Below are 21,809 nucleotides of genomic sequence, written 5' to 3' on the forward strand. Positions count from 1 at the left end.
CAGCCTCTTTCTAAGGAGGCGCGCAATAAAATGAAAGCGGAGTGCCCCAGACCCATAATTCCAAATAAAGTATGCGAGACACCTATCGTTGACCCGAAAATGTGTCAATTCCTCGCAAAATCGGGCTGGAACCCAAAGAAGGGTTTAGAGTCGGCATTAAAGTCCTGTCAGGACAAACTATTAGACCTTTTGGGCCCACTAACAAAAATTTTTGAAATGGCTGAGTCAGCCAAATCCCAGAATTCACTGGTGGATCCGGAGGAACTCCGGGGATGGGTTCAGCGGGCTGTGTGCATAACAGGCAACGTTAATACGTCGCTATCCATTGAGAGAAGGAAGGCGATTCTTTTCAAAATAGAACCCAAACTCTCCAATTTAGCTCTCACAGAGGCTGGTACAGAGGCCCAGGGATTACTGTTTGGGGACTCCTTTATAAAAGGACCTGTCCCGGTTCGTAGGAGCCTTCACTGCCCTTGACAAGGCCCAGACCTCGATGAAACGAGTATTCCAGGGTAGGGTCTCTCACAGGGCCGGCAGCTCCAGGGGCCGCCTGTCCGGCCGTCCTTCCTTCCAGACCCGTGGTTCGGGTCGAGGCTCCTTCCCCTATCGTCACTACACTCAAGAGTTCCGACAGCCACCCGCCTTCTTCCCCACCCGAGGATCAACTTGGCGTTCCCGTGCACCAAGGGGTTCATCTAACCGACGCCCTTTCGGTAAGTCGACTTCCAACATCTTCTTTGACCCCTTGGGTAGGGGGCAGACTCCGTATTTTTTCCCATGTCTGGTCAACCATCACGACCGACCCATGGGTTCTTTCTACTGTACGGGGATTCCACATAGAACTGATTTGCTCGCAGATCCTAATCCCCCCCCCCACATCCTGTAGTCCTCCCGTCCTCAACGCGCAGGCTGTTACATCAGGAACTGACGGCGCTACGTCAGAAGGGTGCCATAGAGCGAGCTCCCGTATCCACGGAGGGAATCCTAAGCAGTATGTTCCTGGTGGCCAAAAAAGGAGGTCAAATGCGCCCCGTGATCAACCTTCGGGCCCTAAACGCTTTCGTGCGATATCGGCACTTCAAGATGGAGGGCATTCACCTTCTCAGGGACTTGCTACTCCATGGCGACTGGATGGTCAAACTAGACCTGAAAGATGCCTACCTGACAGTGCCGGTAGCCGAGTCGTCCAGGGATCTTCTTCGTTTTCTCTGGGGCTCGGAGATATGGAGATTCACATGTCTACCTTTCGGTCTTTCTTCGGCCCCCTGGTGTTTCACCAAACTTCTACGGCCGGTCATCTCCTGTCTCCGCAGTCAAGGGATTCGTCTGATTATTTATCTAGACGATATCCTCATCATGGCCCAGTGCCCTTCTGTCCTGCTTACACATCTGCAATGTTCCATGGACCTATTATCTCGACTGGGTTTTCTTCTCAACCTGGAGAAATCGATTTTGACTCCGGCTCAATCCATAGAGTTTCTAGGCTTCACCATCAATTCGTCCACGGAGACCCTCAGTCTCCCTCCTTCCAAAGTACGAGCCATCCGCAAGGAGCTCCTTCATACACTCTCTCTTCCACAAGTCTCTCTACGCCATCTGGCCCGTATAATAGGCCTTCTCTCTTCGTCCATCCAAGCAGTGTTCCCAGCTCCTCTACATTACCGGGCCTTGCAGAGGCTCAAGATTGCCCACCTTCAATCGGGAGCATCCTACGCGGATTTGATCACCTTGGACGAAGACACCAGAGACGAGTTGTCTTGGTGGATCCACAACCTGGAAGTGTGGAATGGGAAGGCGATTTTTCGTCCCCGTCCGGACATCACGATAGACTCAGATGCCAGCCTTCTAGGCTGGGGAGCTTACAGCAACGGTGTGTCTACTGGAGGTCGTTGGTCAGTAGAGGAGTCGACCCTTCACATAAACGCCTTAGAACTATTGGCGGGCTCTTTTGCAGTTCGCAGTTTCGCGAGCAACCTGACCAAGGCTTGCATCAGATTACGGATGGACAACATCTCTGCAGTCAGGTATGTCAATGCCATGGGAGGCACACATTCTACAACCCTATCCCACCTAGCGCGGGATTTCTGGACTTTCTGCCTTACCAGGGAGATCACGGTGTCGGCAGAATATATACCGGGCCTACACAATACCCATGCGGACTGGAGCTCTCGTTTTCTGTCGGACTCCAGCGATTGGAGATTAGACACCACAGTCTTCTCATCCATTTCATCCCGTTGGGGTCCGTTCTATTTAGACCTTTTTGCGTCTCGCCTGAACTCCCAACTTCCACGATTTTACAGCTGGCGTCCGGATCCAGACGCAGAGGCGGTAGATGCTTTCCTTCAAGATTGGACAGGTCACATTTCCTACGCCTTCCCTCCGTTCGCTCTGATCCCACGGGTCTTAACCCTAACCCGCCTTCAGGGAGCGGATCTGGTTCTTATAGTCCCGTTTTGGACCACCCAGTCGTGGTTTCCCCAACTTCTGGAGTGCTTAATTCAGTGTCCCCTACTTCTTCCGATCTTCCCGGACCTCTTGTTAGATCCTTCGGGTCTCGGACATCCTCTTATCCTCGAAGGCTCCCTCCAACTTCTGGCGTGCAGAATTTCAGGGAACCCTGGAACATCGCTGGAATTTCGGACTCAGCTAGACGCCTATTGGACGAGGCATGGGCTCCGGGGACCAGACGGTCTTATCGGTCAGCCTGGAGATCTTGGTCTGATTGGTGCCTGGCTAGGCACCTGGATCCCGTTTCAGCCCCTGTAACAGACGTTCTTCAATTTCTTACTTCGCTTTTTGAGGACGGTAAAGCTTACCGTACCATCAACTTATACCGCTCTGCTATTTCCGCTTTTCACCACGGGTTTGGGGGCTGCCCGGCGGGTCAGCATCCCCTTATTTGCCGTCTTCTTAGAGGTGCCCGTCTTTCCCGTCCGCCCAGACCCCGTTTTTCCTCTACGTGGGATGTCTCTTCTGTTCTGTCCCTTTTTTCCTCCTGGCCTTCTAATACGGACCTTACCCTTCGCCAGCTTTCGGCTAAGCTGGTTTCCTTGTTTTGTTTGATCTCCTGCAAGAGGGTATCCGACGTCCGCGCTTTAGATTACGACGCTAGATCCTTCACTCCAAATGGGGTTGTATTCAACATCACACGACGCACCAAGACTAGTATCAGGTCCGTTTCTTATCCATGTTTTCCAGACTCCCCTGCCCTCTGCCCAGTGACCTGCCTTCGGGAATATGAGGTACGTACTCCCCCTTTTCGCTCACCTAATTGTCCTCAGCTTTTTCTATCATACCGTCGCCCTTTTGGACCGGTATCAACAATCACTCTAGCCCGCTGGGTGAAGTGGGTTATGTCCTTGGCAGGTGTGAATACGGAAATTTTCACCGCACATTCCACTAGAGGGGCTTCAGCAACCTCAATGACTATGGCAGGCGCCCGTTTGGAGGACATTATGAAATTAGCGGATTGGTCACGAGTTTCTACCTTTCGTGAATTCTATTTCCGGCCTCCGGTTCATGTTTTTTCTTCTGTGGTAAGTCAGCTTTGAACTCGCAATAGGAGCCTCCGTGTCATGTAATAAAATTGCATGATTTTCCTATCTTATGACGTAAAGTCATGATTTTATTAAAGACACGGAGGCGAGTATTGCCCCGCCCTATTTCCCCCCCTGAGGTTTTGGGATTTGAATAACTGTGGTTTTTTATATTATATCTACATCTGACAGTTACAGTACTATATGTATACTGCAATGCGTAACTGATGATTGTTACCTTCATTTAGAAGTTTTTCTACCTTTTGTCTCTTTTCTTTTCATAGGATGAATTTACTACTTTCCAGCTACTGCTATCGTTTCAGTTCCCAGTTTCTATTCTTCGGTTAAAGAGTTGATTGATCTTCAGTTTCTATGGACTTTTAATCATCAGGTTCAGTTTTTCCAGTGGACTATCACCATCAAAGAAAGAGGAGGAGTCGACAGTGACTAGGACTGTTATACTGGCACAGTGGGGAGGAGTCAGTTGCCATGGTTTCCACTTTGATTGATTTGTTCGTTTTTGCTGCTATACGATTTTAGTAAAGAAAGAGATAGCAATACTCGCCTCCGTGTCTTTAATAAAATCATGACTTTACGTCATAAGATAGGAAAATCATGCAATTACGTTACACTACACACGGAAGAGAAGACTGCCGGCATCAGCGATAATCGTCAGTCTTCTCTTCAGGGTGTAGTGTGACGTAATCGGCGCAGGCGTACTGAGGAAGGAGCTGGCAAGTGAGCGTCCTTCACTCAGTACGCCTGTGCCGATCGAGGAACGTGCAGGCATTCAGCAGCAGACGGGGCCAGCCGGAGGAGGAGGAGGAGAGCGCTCGCTGGCCCTGTCTATCAAGAGGAGATGGGGCGTGTCTAGAAGCGGCGGCTACCAACAAGTACACACCCAACTTGCTGGTAGTGAAGAAATTTGCATATGATAAAAGTATGATTTTTACAAGAAATAAGCCACAGACAAAAAGGTAGGACATGTATGATTGCACTCAGCTGACATTAGCTATTTGCTAATGTCGGCTAATAAAAATTGGGGGTGGGGGGGGGGTGACAGAAGCCCTTTAACTGTGGGGAAAGCAGATTGGTTTGGGTGAGGCTGCGAGTTCCTGAGATGATCCTAAGTTATTCTGGGTAGTTAGAGAGGGCAGTCTTAGCCTCAGGGTAAGGGCATTGGCGGCCATCTTGAGAAGATTATGAGAATGTAGGCTTGTGCGGAGCGGTTGCTATGGACAGAATCATATTAAACAAGTGGCACGTGAACACAATTAGTCATTATAGTATATCACCACAGCAGCAACAAAATATGATATGAATAAATTGATTTTAGTGAAAATATGACATGTACACTTTAAAGGCTATGTACACTTATGGCATTGTACTCCTTTTCAGCAAAAAATTATTGTAAATTGGTCTTTATTACAAATATGGAACAGTTTCTGTACAGGTCTGAGATGCTCTGACACTATAAACCCTCATAGCTCAGTTCTTCTCTTACTGATAAGAATGTGGCTAAAGGTCCGTTTACACGGGATGATGATGATGAGACATTTTGTCAGGAAGGAATTGTTCCTTCACGACAACCTGCTGATCGCTAGCGAATGGAGACTGGTGCACTTACATGAACCGATCTCTTCCAAAGTATGGGGAGAAGCAATCGCTAATGCCATCTCTCTTCCCCATACGGTCTTGTTTCCCGGCAGCAGATTGTGTTTACACAGCACGATCTGCTACTGGGATAAAAAGGATTTGGTGCTGCACTAACCATTTGGTGCCTAACAAGCGCTTCATCGGGTAATTGGCCAGTTAAATAAGTGTTTATGACCTCTTAGTAAGGCCCCATTCACACGTCTGCAATTCTGTACCGCATTTTGCGTAACGGAATTGCGGAGCCATTCATTTCTATGGGGCCACACGATGTGATGCCCGGATACGGAATTGCGGATCCGCACTTCCGTTCCCCAAAAAAAAAAACCAAAAAAAAAACACCAACATGTCCTATTCTTGTCCGCAATTGCGGACAAGATTAGGCATTTTCTATTAAGTGCTGGCGATGTGCAGTCCGCAAAATGTGGAACGCACATTGCCAGTGTCAGTGTTTTGCGGATCGCAAGTGAATGGAGCTTAAATTAGAGATAAGAGTTATTAGATGACTGGCACAAAGTGAAAGTAAAAAGGACGAGTCACATAGCTAGACAAACAGTTAACCCCTTGTGACAGAACGGCTCTATTTTTAATAAAGACCATTTGAAAAAAAGATTTTTTAGCCCAAAATAAGAAAAATGTAATCAAAAAAAATAAATAAAAAAAATGTCCTCTGATAGTGTATATAGCCTTTAAATGTGGCGTCACGCACAGATCGGGGCAGTAGGGGTTGGAAGTAGGGGTGGGCGATATGGCCTAAAATCTATATTGCGATATAATTTAATTTTTTTTTACTTTTTAGGGTGAATAGGACTTTACACTCCCCCTGCTGCCCTGTGCACACAACAGCAGGGAGGTGACCATGGCAGCCAGCCTCTCATGTGCCCCCCAGCCTCTCCCCCTTATCAGCCCCCTCTGGTAACTGAAACCCACCCCCCTCCCTCCCCAGTATTAATCATTGGTGGCAGTGGCCACAGGGTCCCCCTCCTCCACCCCCATCATTGGTGGCAGTGGGCAGTGCGCCCCCTCCCTCCAGAGTATTGATCATTGGTGGCTGGTGGCAGGGGCCCCCCCCCCCCCCCACATCATTGGTGGCAGCAGTTCCGATCGGAGTCCCAGCAGTGTAATGCTGTGTCTCCGATCGGTTACCATGGTAGCCAGGACACTACTGAAGTCCTGGCTGCCATGGTATGTCAGTGAGCAGCATTATACTCACGTGCGCCGTGGCCGCTCCTTCTGTCTGTGCGGCGCCACGGCACACGCGAACTGCCGCTCCGTGGTCATATTGCAGTCTGGCGATATGCACAAAATCCATATCGTGGCACATCGCTAATGTCAGCCAGATACATAACGATTTTTCTGATGACAGAAACCCTAATAGTGGCTTCTACAGCAATCTTCCCCTTAACACTGACCTCCATAGCAGGCAGTCCCCTTAACTGTGACCTTCACAGCAGCCTGCCCCTAGGTTGGCCAGAGGTCCAGTTTTAATGAGACAGTCTGGCTTTCAGACTCCCTGTCCTCCGTCCAGCACAAGGCCTGGGCGGACAGGGGGATGCCCTTTTGAACAGCTCTCTCAGACAGCAGCACTGTGCTGTCTGAGCATGAGCTGCAGGGAGAAAGTCACCCTCCCTCCCACCCCTGTGGCTGACAGAAGTTGATTTTTACCTTCATTTTTTTCAACCCCCGTCAGCCGCTGAGTGTGATGGGCGTGGTTTAGTGAAACTTGGAGGCGTGGTTTTTAAGTCTCTCTTTTGAGGGTGGCCTAAATGGCCACCCTACCTGCCCCCTTAACTGTGACCTCCACAGCACTCCGCTCCTTTAAAAGTGGTTGTCTCATCATGGACAATGGGGGCATATCGTTAGGATATTCCCCCATTGTCTTATAGGTGAGGGTCCCAGAGCCCCTCAAGTGAAGGAGAGCGCACTGAGACCCTCAAGTGAAGGAGAGCGCTGACTCGGCTATTTCCGTCTGCCCCCATAGAAATGAATGGGAGTGGAGGCCGCGCATGCGCGGTACGCTCCCATTCACTTCTATGGGGAGCCGGCTTAGTGGTGGACGGACCGCAGTTTTCCAGCCACCCCCTTGCGGCACTTTGTTCTCGATATAGGTGTGGGCCCCAGCGGTGGGACCTGCACCCTGTAAGACAATTGGGGCATATCCTAGCGATATACCTCCATTGTACATGATAAGACAACCCCTTTAACAGTGTCATCCACAGCGCCCTGCCTATTTAAAGCTGACCTTCAGCAGTGAAGAAAAATGGCTGGGTTGTTATGGGAACCCAGTGTGTATGTGGAGACTAATGGCCTACAAACTTCTATTGGCTGATAAGGGTCATGTAACTGGGATATGAAGAGAAAGACCTGCAGGGTTGTATTGGCTAATGTAGGTCATGTGATGTGCCATATTTGCATTTGTTTGGGGATCTCTCAGGAACGGTACACCCTAGAGAGCCAAGACCCGGTCTAAAACCTTTCCGGACACCTGATGTACCGGTGTGCCAAATTTCGCAATTGTAAATGCGACACACATACACTCAGCTTCATATATTAGATTCTAATAACAGGTCATCAATAGTAAAGTCTTGAAAAAAAAAAAAACTTTAAAAATAAATCACTGGGGTTATAAGAGTGAATACCCACCCTCCGACAATGCCCGGACCAGTCATTTTGACAGTACTTACCTGGTTCCCGACCTGCCTGCTTATGGCTGCTAACCCTCTGTCATTGATTTCTGCAGGCAAAGGAGATGTGAAGACGGCGCAGACTAATCCAGGAGGAAACCGGCATCGGGGGGGGGGACCAGGTAAGTATTGTCAATAAGGCAGGTCCAGGCATTGTTGGAGGAAAATTATTCACTCGGATAATCCCTTTTTTCCTGGCAGTTAAAAATCAGATAGCAAAAATATTTTTCTAATCTTTTTATTTTCTGATTGCAGATTTATTTGTTCTATTTTCTGAACACGATTACAGGGGCTGCCTTCTTGCCTGAGCTGTTCTTAACAGCATTTAGAACACATTTAAAGAATTGCTTTACAGCAGCCACATGGGCCATAGACTCAATGGTCAGGAGGGGACCTCTGACTTCTATGAGAGAGTTTTCTAGGCATGCTGTGTGACCTGTGCAGAGGTCATTGTACAAGAAACGAATAGATCAGCTTTGACAATCACCTATGGTGAATGGTGGATCCTGTCTTATCTATTACATAGAGGTGATATCAATCTCTAGAACACAGCCGGTAAAATAAAGGAGAGTGGGCAGCACGTGTGGTTGTCCTCCCCTCTTTTCTATGGGAATGCCGAAAATAGCCGAACAGCGCACTCAGCTATCTTTGGAAGTCCCATAGAAGTGCATGGGAAACACACCACCCAAGTGTGGCCACCGCTCCACTCCTATATGGGTAGCAATAAGCCCCCAATGTGCGAGATGGGCCAACCCCTTTAAACTTACTTCAGACCACTTAAGAATGCAAGGAATACAAAATGCATGGCGACACTCTTCCGGAAATCCAACTTCTAGGGTGAGAATATTAAGACATATTGGGCACCTTTCCAGTGTACTCAATGTGTCGGCACTGGCAGCATTACCGTCTTTTTTTCCTTCCCCTGGGAAACAAGAGAAACAATACTAGTAATATTTCAGTTAGATACTTCAAATATATTCAGAAGATCTACATTTAGGAAGAGCATAGGCCAATATTCAATAGGACCAGTTTGATACTGCCATGCCAAGTTACTCAAAAAGCTATTAAAAGAAATGAATCGTGCATAAAAAGCTAAAAATCCAGTGGGCCAGCTACATACAGTTCAGTTCCACTAGTCAAATTATGGTCACAAACACGTAGGACAGGGGTGCATAACAGTCAATCATCAGGACACAGGCATGCTTGACCGATCTGAAACACATGGCTGTCAAAAGACAGCAGCTATGTTCTGTGGCTGGTACTGGTATAGGGAGCAATAAGAGTGCATCAGTTTTACCCAGATTTGACCTTCATAGCATATCCATAGGACATAGCAAAAAGGAGTACTAGGCTGGGGTTCCAACTCTGGGCTCCCCCGATCAGCACTGAAGAGGGAAGGGAAAGGGAACTGTGAAATGCAGAGCTCGCCAGCACAGACTACAGTGAAGAGAACCACATGAATGAGCGGTCTTCTCCTTCGTACCAAACTTAAGAGCAGAGGACCCATATTTTCCCAACACCGATTCGTCATAAATGTTGGAGATGTGAAGATTACTAAAGACAAATGTAATACCAGGCTGCTGATTTGAAAAAGATAGATATCCAAACTGGAAGCTGCCAATAACTGCATATGGGGAACAAACAAGGTATTAACTACCACAGAACAAACCTGCAGAGTTAAAGGGGTTGTCATATAAATATTCTACAGGTTTCAAATCAGCACCTGGATCACAATACTTTTGTAATTGCATGTCATTAACAGTTCAGTATAACCACTGAGTTACTCAATGAAATGTAACTGTACAGCGCCACCTGCTGTTTGTTCTTCTACTTTCTCTGTTCATCTCACCTGAGGTGGACGGACAATCCGTTCCATCCTTCCATCTGCCTGATAGGGAGAGAACTGCAGCAGAGAGCACCCCAAGCGCCCCGCCCACCCCAATATTGCCATCTGAAAGACTTCTTCATATAGGTGGCACAGAATTACCCGATGGATTACAATGTCGCTGATTACAATCACTATGAGGATCGTTTTCTATGCCATCAGCACCAACTCGTCCTGTACAAGAAAGAGGGAGAGAACACTTACCATCCTTTTCTTCACATTGCTCATTTCTTGAAGTTGGGGAGCACACACTCTTGTTCTTCATTTTTTCTTCAAACTACAATACAAAAAATGCGATGAAATTGTCAAAGACTGCACTACTTCACAAAAGATAGTAGGTTGGAAACAAAGTGAAAGAAATACTAATCCCGACTAGAGATAAGCAAACCGATTTGTCTCATCATCAAGAGTTCTTCAGCTTTGAGGGGACGTCCTCGCTGCTGAAGCAGCTCAGGCCCCTCGCCCGCTTTTACAGGGCTGGACATCTTACCTGGCCCTGACAATCTCACACCTGCGCCACTTCTCTGATTAACGGCATAAGTACAGAGGCTCTGCTTCTCCTTTCCGAAACAGCAAGGGGAAGGAGAGGAAAAAAAAAAAAAAAAAAAAAAAAAAAAAAAAAAAAAACACACCACACCTCATCTACTTGATTGCACAGCCGGGCTCGTCTTTTTTCAGGACCTGGCTGGAAAAGGACCACGTGGTGACATCAGCGCAGGTCCTGCTGAATGAAGCTAGAAGAACCTTCTATCTTTATTTAGCAGGACCTGCGCGGACATCACCGCACTCACCACATGGTGAGAGCGATGACGTCACCGAAGGTCCTTTTCCAGCCAGGTCCTGCAAGAAGAAAAAAAAAAAGACGAGCCCGGCTGAGCGATCAAGTGGATGAGGAGAGTTACTTTTTTTTTTTTTTTAACCCCACAATTAACCTTTTACTTAGCATTCTGAATTAAAGAATGCTATTATTTTCCAATATAACCATGTTATAATGGGAAATAATAAAAATATACAGAACACCAAACCCGAACTTCAGTGAAGAAGTCTGGGTTTGGGTCTGGGTACCACAGTCAGTTTTTTATCACACGCGTGCAAAACGCATTGCACCCACGCGACAAAAACTGAACATCGGAATGCAATCACAGTCAAAACTGACTGCAATTGCGTATCTGTACTCGCTCGTCTGCAAGGGGCCTAAAAGTGCACCAGTTTTAGGAGACCTTGATCTCTGATGACCATTGGTTCTCTGCTGAGTGTTCTGGCAAATGTATAACCTACTGTGTCCTACTGATTCAAGGAATTTTACTTTAAAGGAAACCTGTCACCATGATTTTGCGCATAGAGCTGGGGACATGGGCTGCTAGATGGCCACTAGCACATCTGCAGTACCCAGGTCCCATAGCTCTCTGCGCTTTTATTGTGTTAAAAAAACTGTTTTGATTGATATGCAAATGACCTGATACGAGTCCTGTATCCGGAGAGGAGTCAAGCGGAAAGGAGCCCAGCACTGCCCCGCGTCCTCCGAATCTCCTCCTTGCTGGCTGGCGTCACAGAGCTGGAGCGCCGAAATCTCGCGATGCGCGAGCTAGCGCATGCGCAGTGTCGGCATCATGTTCATTCCCTGTACTGGCATCAGCACAGGGAACGAACTACGCATGCGCTAGCTCGCGCATCGCGAGATTTCGGCGCTCCAGCTCTGTGACGTCAGCCAGCAAGGAGGAGATTCGGAGGACGCGGGGCGGTGCTGGGCTCCTTTCCGCTTGACTCATCTCCGGCTACAGGACTCATATCAGGTCATTTGCATATCAAAACGTTTTTTTAACACAATAAAAGCGCAGAGAGCTATGGGACGTGGGTACTGCAGATATGCTAGTGGCCATCTAGCAGCCCATGTCTCCAGCTCTATGGCCAAAATACTGGTGACAGGTTTCCTTTAAGTACTCTTCAACCCTTTTCTGACTGTCATACAGGTACGGTGGAGTCTGGTCTTTAAAAATGGTGCCAACTTACAAGGGCCATTGCCCCTGGATTTCTGGTGGACACCCGGGGCTAATGTCTGCGATTGGCAATAATGCTGATCGAAGACAATTAACCACACAGATGCTGTGGTAAATTGTGACCATGGCATCTAAAGCAACTTTCCCCGGGTGCGCTGTGCTCCAGGAGCACTGGGCAGCTATCGGGGGAGCTGTTGGTTAGATGTAAATTTCCTGTCTCTTTGACGAAACCAGGGCTCTTACAGCTATGGTTTAGTTCCTCACTTTCCCCATAATAAAAACAAAAATTGTAGGCATCACCGCATCCCAAGAAGCCCATACTATTAAAATATATTTTTAAGAAAATACTCCATAATTAAAAAAAATAGCTCCAATATAAAATATTCCAAAATGGTATTAATAAAAAACTACAGAACAGGTCAGTTTTACCACACAGGGAACGCCGTAAAAGCAAAACCCATAAAACTGGCGGAATTTTGTTTTTTTCCAGTTTCTTTAGATGAGCCATTTTGCTCAAATGAACGCTGTGTTCTTTTACCAGACATTTTATTTTTATTTTTTACTTTTAGTAGTGACTGTGCCTGGTATTCCTGAACTATCACTACACCTTTGTCCTATTGAAGTGAACGGGACTGGGCTTTAATACCAGGCACAGCCACTACTACAGGAACACTGCTGGATTGTTTGCGACTGGCGAGGCAATCCCATTCATTTCTATGGAATGATGTCTACGCTGAGATCCTGGCTGCGTGTAGCCGTAGCCTAGAAGAACAGAGACATAACTGGATAACAACATGGTAATTACCAAAGCCCCTTCAAGCAGCAGAACACTGGAGGTGATGGGAGTCTGACACCGACCAATACAGCATTGATGGCGTAACCTAAAGACTTTCTTGTGGAAAATGTCTGCAATGTGTGGGATAAGTTTTGTGAAAATCTCATTTGCACTGCTACTGTAAAAAGCGTGGATCTTTCACACAATTCCACTGGGGAAAATCCACAGTGGGCGTACCTTACGGTGGGGTGTTCACATAGCGAGTGTGTTCTCAGCAAGCGCAGGTGTAGCACTTTAAAGAGCGCTCACACAAAAATGCTTATTCTCTGCCACATCAGAAAGGTATATGATGTAAATTGCAGTGAAGAAAATCTTCTTACTGGTGGATTTAGTTGAGTTATCACCTTCCTTCCGGTCCTCAGCTCTGTCATGTGACTGATACACCATCATGTGCGTGGACAGGAAGTCTGTTCTCTATTCACACCTAGGAGACGGACATCCAAGCTGTCACAGGAGTGATAAGAGACACAGACTTCCTGTCCCGGATGCTTTGTCAGTGGCATCCCTTTCTTCCCAGACTTGCAGAGGAGAATGTATGGTCTATAAGGCTCCTCACACAGACTTAGGCGCTTTCTCACCAAGGAGAGATATTACCCCCAAATCCTGACTTAAGCCAGTACTCTCTGCTCCGATGAGGGCCAATCACGCTGAAACAGCTGTCTGCAGATGGGAAGCTGGCTTATTTATATCAGAGTCATGTCTCAAGGCCTAGTTAGGCGAAGTTCATACTTCAGTTATTTAGTCAGTTATTGTGAGCCAAAACCAGGTGCAGGTATCGTAAAAAAAAAAAAAAAAAAAAAGGTGTCACAAAAGTCATTTTTGTCACCTTACATCACAAACAGTGTATTAGCAAGCGATCAAAAAGTCATATGCACCCTATAATAGTTCCAAACTCATCTCGAATTTTTTTTTTATATATAAGTTAGCCCCTTAGGGTACTTTCACACTAGCGTTTTTCTTTTCCGGCATAGAGTTCTGTCACAGGGGCTCTATACCAGAAAAGAACTGATCAGGCATATCCCCATGCATTCTGAATGGAGAGTAATCCCTTCAGTTGGCATCAGGATGTCTTCAGTTCAGTCATTTTGACTGATCAGGCAAAAGATAAAACCGTAGCATGATACGGTTTTATCTTCGGCGAAAAAAAACTGAAGACTTGCTGGAATGCCGGCATTTTTCCCCCTATAGGAATGTATTACTGCCAGATCAAAATACCGGATCCGTCCTTCCGGCCTGCGCAGACCGGTAAAAAAGTGAAAAAAGATACAAGACGGATCCGTCTGTCCGCATGACAAGCTGAGAGACTGATCCGTCCTTGCAATGCATTTGTGAGACGGATCCGCATCCGGATCTGTCTCACAAATGCTTTCAGTCAGCAGCAGATCGGCGGATCCGGCGGGCAGTTCCGACAACGGAACTGCCCGCCGGATCACACTGCCGCAAGTGTGAAAGTAGCCTAAGCCTTCTAATGTCCCCAAAAGTTAAAATGGCATTCCCAAAATGATCCAAACATAAAAGTACACATATGGGGAATGTAAAGTAATAACTATTTTTGGAGGTATTACTATCCATTATAAAAGTAGAGAAATTGAAATTTTTCCAAATAAAAAAAAAATGTTTGCTCAAATTTACCAGTGTCATGAAGTACAATATGTGACAAGAAAACAATCTCAGAATGGCCTGGATAAGTAAAAGTGTTTTAAAGTTATTACCACAAAGTGGAATATGGCAGGGTCCTTAAGGGGTTAAACAGAAGAAGCAGCGCCAATTTGGGGCAAACTGCTGCAGTTCTGCAAGGAGGTACACTACTACCACCCCACAGGGGTACAGATGAATCCCCCGGTGGCCCCCTGACCAAGGTGGTCCCCTAGTCTCCCACCCCCTGCACAATTGGCACATAACACAGTAGACTTACTGCACTACATACGTATATTAAATGTACAGAACCTCAACCAGCCCACGTTGATATAAAAAAATGATAGATTATTGAAGAAACTCCCCAGTTTATTATCATAGACACAATCTGATAGCCGAGATGACTTCTAGGTATAGAGGAAAGCTAGCCAGTATCCTCTTCTGTCCAGGACCTACCTTCTCAAAAGGTGCTGCAGGGACCCCCATATTCAATCATCTAATAGCACCTTGCTGCTGTGTGAGCAGGTAATATTTGAATGTATCCGTACGGTGGGCCCCCAAAATACATTTTACTGGTGGGCCCTAGGCGCCCCAGTCCGACACTGCTGCCCCATGTCAGCGTTGTATAGTACCCATCTAAAACATTTGGAGAAGGATTTGATGTGGAAGTAGACATTACACTTGAGGCTGCTCATTATGCTTCTACTAGCCGTACAAGAGGATTTACGTACATTGTTCAGCTGTTTGTGGACTTCCTGAGCCATTGTTTTACTACGTGCCCTCCCGGCAGACCTGTACTTTGTATCAGCGAGGCAGCAAGTTCACACACCCCTAGATCAGGACAGCCTCACTATTCACCCTCTACACAGAAAGGAGCATTGAGATTGTTAGGAGAGCCTTCAGAAACACAGCAGAGCTGACATGACGCAGACAGGACTGTAAGCACACGGCAAATTTATAATGTGGAATAACGGTATCAGGTTTAGGTGCACATGGGCAGACCACGCTGCATGATGGCGCTAAAAACCATCACTGATCAGCGCCGTCAGCAAGTGTATAGTGATTCTGGTGATAGTTTATAACCTGCTACAAGTGCTGGCGCCACTACACATCTTAGGGAGGGGCTTTTAAGATGTTTCCCCATTTTGCATGGCCAAAGAAACTGAAAGATGATATGTGCGCCCCAGCCAGAGGTGTCCAGTGACTTATTGTAGTGCTGAGTACCGTAAGAACATTGGGGCAGATCAGGGGTGCACAACCGGCAGCCCTCGATACCATTCTGTGCAGCCCCCAACCAACTGGTAACAGACATGTATGTCCATGTCTTATGGCTGCTCACATGTATCTTTCATGTATTCTCCCATTAGATGGGAGTACTAGAAGTGTAACCAGACATTAATGGGGTTGTCTCATCATAGACCAGGGGGGCATATCGCTAGGATATGCGCCCATTGTCTTATAGGTGCGGGTCCCACGCCTATATCGAGAACTGAGCCCTGCAAGTGAAGGAGGGCGAACTGCACATTCGCAGCCCCCCTCCATTCATTTTCTATGGCTCGGCTATTTCCGTCGGCCCCATAGAAATGAATAGGTGCGGGGGCCGCACATGCGCGGTATGCTCCCATTCTCTTCTATGGGGAGTCGGCTTGGTGGTGGCCAGACTGGAGTCCACCAGCCACCACTTTGTGGGGCTCCGTTCTCTATATAGGTGCGGGTCCCAGCAGTGGGACACGCACCTATAAGACAATGGGGGCATACCCTAGCAATATGCCCCCATTGTCTATGATGAGATAACCCCTTAAATGGTATATACTGCATGTTCAATATGCCATAAATACAGTATTTCAGTTGATAATTTATTTTCAGCGCTTGGAGTTGGTTTAGGCTGACAATGTGGCCCCCAACCAGAAAACGCTGTGCACCCCTGCTGTAGATTATGTAACCCATACAGACTAGATCACAGGGGCTCAGGCTGGAGGATAAACCTGATGATTTCCTCTGATTCTATACCAACTACCAGTTAGATTACCTTCAGAGAATTTTAAGCCAGAATTCTGGCGCAAAATAGACTCTTTCCCACCATTGAGAGTCCCAACATTTGGAGAAACCCAAGTAGCACCAAATTAGGCCACTTTCTATACAGATTCTAGGGGCAGACCACTGGCATCACACACATCAGGCCCGGCTTCTAATGGTTCTCACAACTGAATTATCCGATCCGCCATCGGGGGGGGGGGGACAACATGTATTTCGTAAAGGGACCATTTCATTTACTATAGCCCACTTCTGAATATGACGTTGTCCTGCAGGCCAGTACAATTATATAAAATGTCATTTCCGTACTAGTAGTTTATGTTTTACTACTTTTAACTCAGCCGCATTTTTGCATTTCCCGGTCTTCCCAGAGCCATAGCTTTTTTTTAATTTTCCATTCACATATCAGGGCTTGTTTTTTTGCAGGACAAGTTGTACTTTCTAATTTTACATTTCATATTATGTAGCGGGAAGCTGGAAAAAAATTCCAAGTTGGGTGTAATTGTTAAAACAAAACAAAAAAAAATATAACATACAATTCAGTCACACTTCTATGGGTTTTGTTTTTACAGTATTCCCTATGTGATAAACTGACCTGTTCCCTTCATTCTCCAGGTCAGTACAATTACAGTAATACCACACCATTTTTGCTTTAAGACAGGAAAAAATATATATATTTTGTAAGGGGTCTTTTTTTTTTTGGGGTGATCTGTAGTTTTTTATGAAACCATTTTGGCGTGTGTGTGTGATGTGTTTTGATTACTTTTCATGAATTTTTTTTTGGGGGGTGGGGGTTGGAAAAGCAATGAAAAAATGGCAAATCGACCATTTAGATTGTTTTCCATTATGGCATTCACCGCACGGGAATAATACGTTTGTATTTTAATAGTTTGGGCATTTTGGCACATGCTGATGCCTAGCTTTTTTTTTATGGTTTATTTTTATTTTAAATTATGGGGAAAGAGTGATTATTAAAAAAAATATATATTTTTTTACCTTAGGTGACTAAAAAGCAATCACTTCCGGGGAAGTTCCAAGAACAGTTATGCAAGTGTGCATGCCGAGGGTTTCCTAACACCTGGAGTGAAGGAGGCTGCCGCCCCCTGAACTGCAGCTTTAGGCCCCATTCACACATCCGCAATTTCTTTACGCATTTTGCTGAACGTAATTGCGGACCCATTAATTTCTATGGGGCCGCACGATGTGCCACCCGGAAAAAAATAAAAATAAAAATTGCGGACAAGAATAAGCATATTCTATTAGTGCCGGCGATGTGCGGTTTGCAAAATGCGGAACACGCATTGCCGTGTCTGTTTTGCGGATCTGCAAAACACGCTACGGACGTGTGAATGGAGCCTTAGCCCAGGTTTCTTCAGAGAGAACACTGCTTTCAGAAACAACCATCGGCTTTGAGTGCTGCCAGGTTTTTCATACTCAGATGCCATGGTCACATTTGATCACTGCATCTGAGGAGTTAAACGTCTGCGATTGGCGTTATAAACATTTAGTGTTGAGCGAATTTGTGTTTTAAGGTCGGCGTCCAAAGTTCAAGTTTGGGATATCAAAGAATCCTGTTATGGACTCCACTACCACAGACCATAACGGAATTTGGAACCCGTAACAGGATTTTTCGATAACCTGAACTTTGGACGCCGAATCTAAAACACAAGTTCACTCAACACCACAGACATTAGCTTAGGGTGTGTGTTGTGCGAAACTGTTCCAGCAGACACAAACCGCCATGTGTCCGACCAATTTAATGGGGCATCCGGCAGTGCTGGATCCGGTGAATTCTCTTCTGGAACAGCCTGACGGAATTCACAATGGAGGTCTGAAAACAGCCTATTGAAATAACTTTTCATTTTTTTTTGTATCACCATATTCTGATGGTGTCGGTTTTACTGCTACCGTTTTGAGGTAAAAATGACCTATTCAATTTTTCTCTGGGGGATAGGTAATAAAAAAAACGATTGGGGCAATATCCTTACAGGATAAATACTTTCAGACGTGGAGATACTAATTGTGTATTTTTATAGGTAAAATTGTGAAATCGGGTAATTTGATCTATTATTTTAAAGAACATTTATTTACTTTTTAAGTCCCTGTAAGGGAAGTCGAATATGAGATCATTTATACCATAGGTTGCAATAGTATACTACTACAGGATTTTTACAGGCTTCCTATTAAAGGGGTTTTCCAGGCTTTAAGTATTGATGACCTATCCCCACCGGTCAGCTGTATGAGGAGACAGCGCATGCAGTGCGCACGTGCCGTCTCTTCTGCCGTCAGCTGCTGTCTATGGTTGGCGGGGGTGCTGGGTGTCGGACCTCCACCAATCTGATAGTGATGACCTATCCTTTAAGTTCTGCTGCTATGGTAGGACTGGGAGCCTTCACAAGCCCCAGGCTGCCAATTGCTTTGCTCATTCATTAGGTGATCAGTAGCACGCCTAGACCTCATGCACACGACCGTTGTTTTGGTCCGCATCCGAGCTGCAGTATTTGCGGCTCGGATGCGGACCCATTCACTTCAATGGGGCCACAAAAGATGCGGACAGCACTCCATATGCTGTCTGCATCCGTTGCTCCGTTCTATGGTCCAAAAAAAATAATATATATCTATCTATATCCTGTCCTATTCTTGTCCGGTTTGCAGACAAGAATAGGTAGTTATATCAATGGCTGTCTGTGCCGTTCTGCAAATTACGGCATCCGTATTTTGCAGATCCACAATTTGCGGACCGCAAAAACACACAACGGTCGCGTGCATGAGGCCTTAATGGGGTTGTTCACCCCTGGGGGGGGACATCATACTTACCGGATTGATGATGCCAGGTTCCAGCTCCTTTGCATGGCGTGCACCACTGCAGATCTCTGGTCACTACATATTTATATCCTGTTGGACACAGATCATGTGGTCACTGCAGTTACTGACTGGCTGCAGAGGTCAAGAGTCCCTCCATGCTCTGTGTGATGCATGGAGGAAGTGTCACTGCTGCAGCCAGTCATTGGCTGCAGTGGCCACGTGACCCACATCAAACAGGATGTTGATATGAGGAGAACAGAGCTGAAGCAGTGGAGCCGGAGTGGTGGGGATCAGGCATGATTTTCTCCACAGGTCAGGCAGAAAGCACCTAGGGGGATGAACAACCCCTTTAAGGTCCCTTTACTGGGACCTGGCCAATTATCGGGGATGAGTGTTTGTAGATAACTGGCCTGTATAAGGGCACCAACAATCACCAGCGACGCTCTATGGGGATGAGGGATCGCTACTCCCCATCCAAAGGAGATACTGTAGCATGTAAAAGCAGCTCTCACCTTGATCGGGCAATTATCAGGACCAGGTTCAATCCCGATAATGGCCCTGCAAAAAAAAAAAAAAAAAATACTACACAGGGCAGTTATCAGGTACAAGCATTCGTTCCCAATAATCTGCCTCCGTAATGGGGGGAGGAAATATTTGACAGACGGGCTCATGTCGCTGGCCAATAAAAAAAATAAAAATCAAATCATCAGTTGAAAGAAATTCAGCAGGTTAGATTTCCTGCAAGTGTGGAGGCCATTCATCTGCATTAGTGGCCATTGCTTGTGATGCAGGCTCCTGTCACTACTCAGCCCCATTGATCAGCCTCAGGACACAGTCAGACCGCTGGGCAGACCACACCAGCACGCACGGTCTAGTGGAGGCCATTACACCAGTGCACGCCGCCGTGTCCAGGCCAGAGACGCACAGCTGCGGTACCCGTCCCCACACCGAGCAGGCCGCACACAACTCACCAGCGAGGGCAGCCCGTCCCGGCCGCCGCGTGCTGCGCTATCAGGGCCGCTGCCTTCCGTGTGTCAGTGCGCGGCAGCCGCACGCCTCATCTACAGCGTCGGAAGACTTGGTTTTAGGCGGAATTCACATGGGCCACATGCCAGTCCTAACGTAGTATGGGAAGCCTGAGCGACACAACCGCACGGCGGCGCTCGACGGCCTGATTCACAGCACAAAAACAGCCCCCGCCATCTTGGTTGCCAATGAGGGGGACAATTCTGCTTCACACAGCCAATCAGCTGCCACCATCTACACGACGTAGAATGATTGACAGCAAGAACCCGCCAAAGAAGGCGGGACAAACTGAAGAAAGTCATTGACGTCGCCTTCCGGAAAATGCGACGACGGGGGCTGGAGTGGGTCATTCCATTTCTCGTTTTTTTTTCCCCCTTGTATTTATACAGTGTTCATATTCCGTAGGTTCGCCTCCTACTGGTCACAAGAAGAATAGCAACCATGCGAATAGAATGTTTCCAGCTGGAGGAAAATAACTGTGTTGGTGCGTTTATAATATTCTAGTAAATGGATTCCAAACAGAACTTTAATTTAATTGCTTTATGCACACATTTATGTAAAAATATCAACATTTAAAAATAGAAAATATCCCATTGTATTGGAAGGAAATGTATAGCGAACCAAAGAATAACAGGGTAACATTTTTTTTTTCTGTTTAAAGGGGTTGTCCACTTTCTGGCTACTGTTGACCAATGTGTATGCTAGATAATTATACAGCACTTATTAATATAGCCTTTGTTGAATTTCTGTGCCATTTTCTATATTTCATAAGGTGTGCCCCATTGTTTGGCAGTCTTATGCTGTCCACACAGAGGTCTTGTCCATAAAATGGCTGCTGATGGAGGGTCATGTGACCAGAAAAAAATCCGCTCCATGTGATGTCTCCTACATCCAAATATACTGCACCTGCATTTGTTCAGGTGGGAGTTTAGTGTAGGTGCAGTGTGTTAGAATGGAGGAGGCCAAGTCATGTGTCTGGTCACATGACCCTCCATCAGGGGCCATCTTATGGACACGACCTCTATGTGCACAACACAGAAGATTTGCCTAAAATGGGGGCATGACTTATAGCAAACGGCACACAATATCAACAAAGGCTATATTAGTAAGTGTCATATAGTCATCTTTTATACACATTGGTCACAAGTAGCCAGAAAGTGCCAACCCCTTTAAGCGTAGGGAAATGCACCTGACACCTTGATATTTCTGTTAACCTCTTTACTATTCCAGCCTGCCAGAGATATTTAAAGGGAACCTGTCATCGGGATTTTGGGTATAGAGCTGAGGACATGGGTTGCTAGATGGCCGCTAGCACATCCGCAATACCCAGTCCCTATAGCTCTGTGTGCCTTTATTGTGTAAAAAAAACGATTTGATACATATGCAAATTACCATAAAAGAGTCATATCTCACTTGTGTGACCAGAGAAGAGTCATATTTTCAAGCTCTGACTCATCTTAGGTTAATTTACATATGTATAAAATTGTTTTTTTTACACAATAAAAGCACACAGTGCTATGGGGACTGGGTATTGCAGATGTGCTAGCGGCCATCTAGCAACCCATGTCCTCAGCTCTATACACCCTTCAAAGGGTTGTTCCAAGTTACAGACTTTTCCCCTATCCTCAAGATAAGCATAAGAAAGGGGGTAGCGTGTCTCCCATATAAACGGAGCGCCAGATTAAGCACACACATGCAGTGACCCGCTTGTTCACTGTT

General features: G+C 46.4%; 1 protein-coding gene across 2 annotated transcripts in view; it reads right to left on the reverse strand.

The window, feature by feature from the left end:
- Window positions 1-20,290, reverse strand: part of SCAF11 (SR-related CTD associated factor 11) — a 92,880-nt gene extending 72,590 nt beyond the window's left edge. For both annotated transcript variants that reach the window (XM_044280381.1, XM_044280380.1), the window contains exons 1-3: window positions 20,036-20,290; window positions 9,963-10,035; window positions 8,641-8,795 (exon numbers count right to left, since the gene is read on the reverse strand). In XM_044280381.1, coding sequence (XP_044136316.1) covers window positions 8,641-8,795; window positions 9,963-10,023 — 216 coding nt within the window. In that variant the 5' untranslated portion in view covers window positions 10,024-10,035; window positions 20,036-20,290. The remainder of the gene's footprint in view (window positions 1-8,640; window positions 8,796-9,962; window positions 10,036-20,035) is intronic.
- Window positions 20,291-21,809: the final 1,519 nt, after the last annotated feature.

This window comes from Bufo gargarizans, chromosome 2, assembly GCF_014858855.1.
Source record: "Bufo gargarizans isolate SCDJY-AF-19 chromosome 2, ASM1485885v1, whole genome shotgun sequence".
In the NCBI taxonomy this organism is placed as follows: Eukaryota; Metazoa; Chordata; class Amphibia; order Anura; family Bufonidae; genus Bufo; species Bufo gargarizans.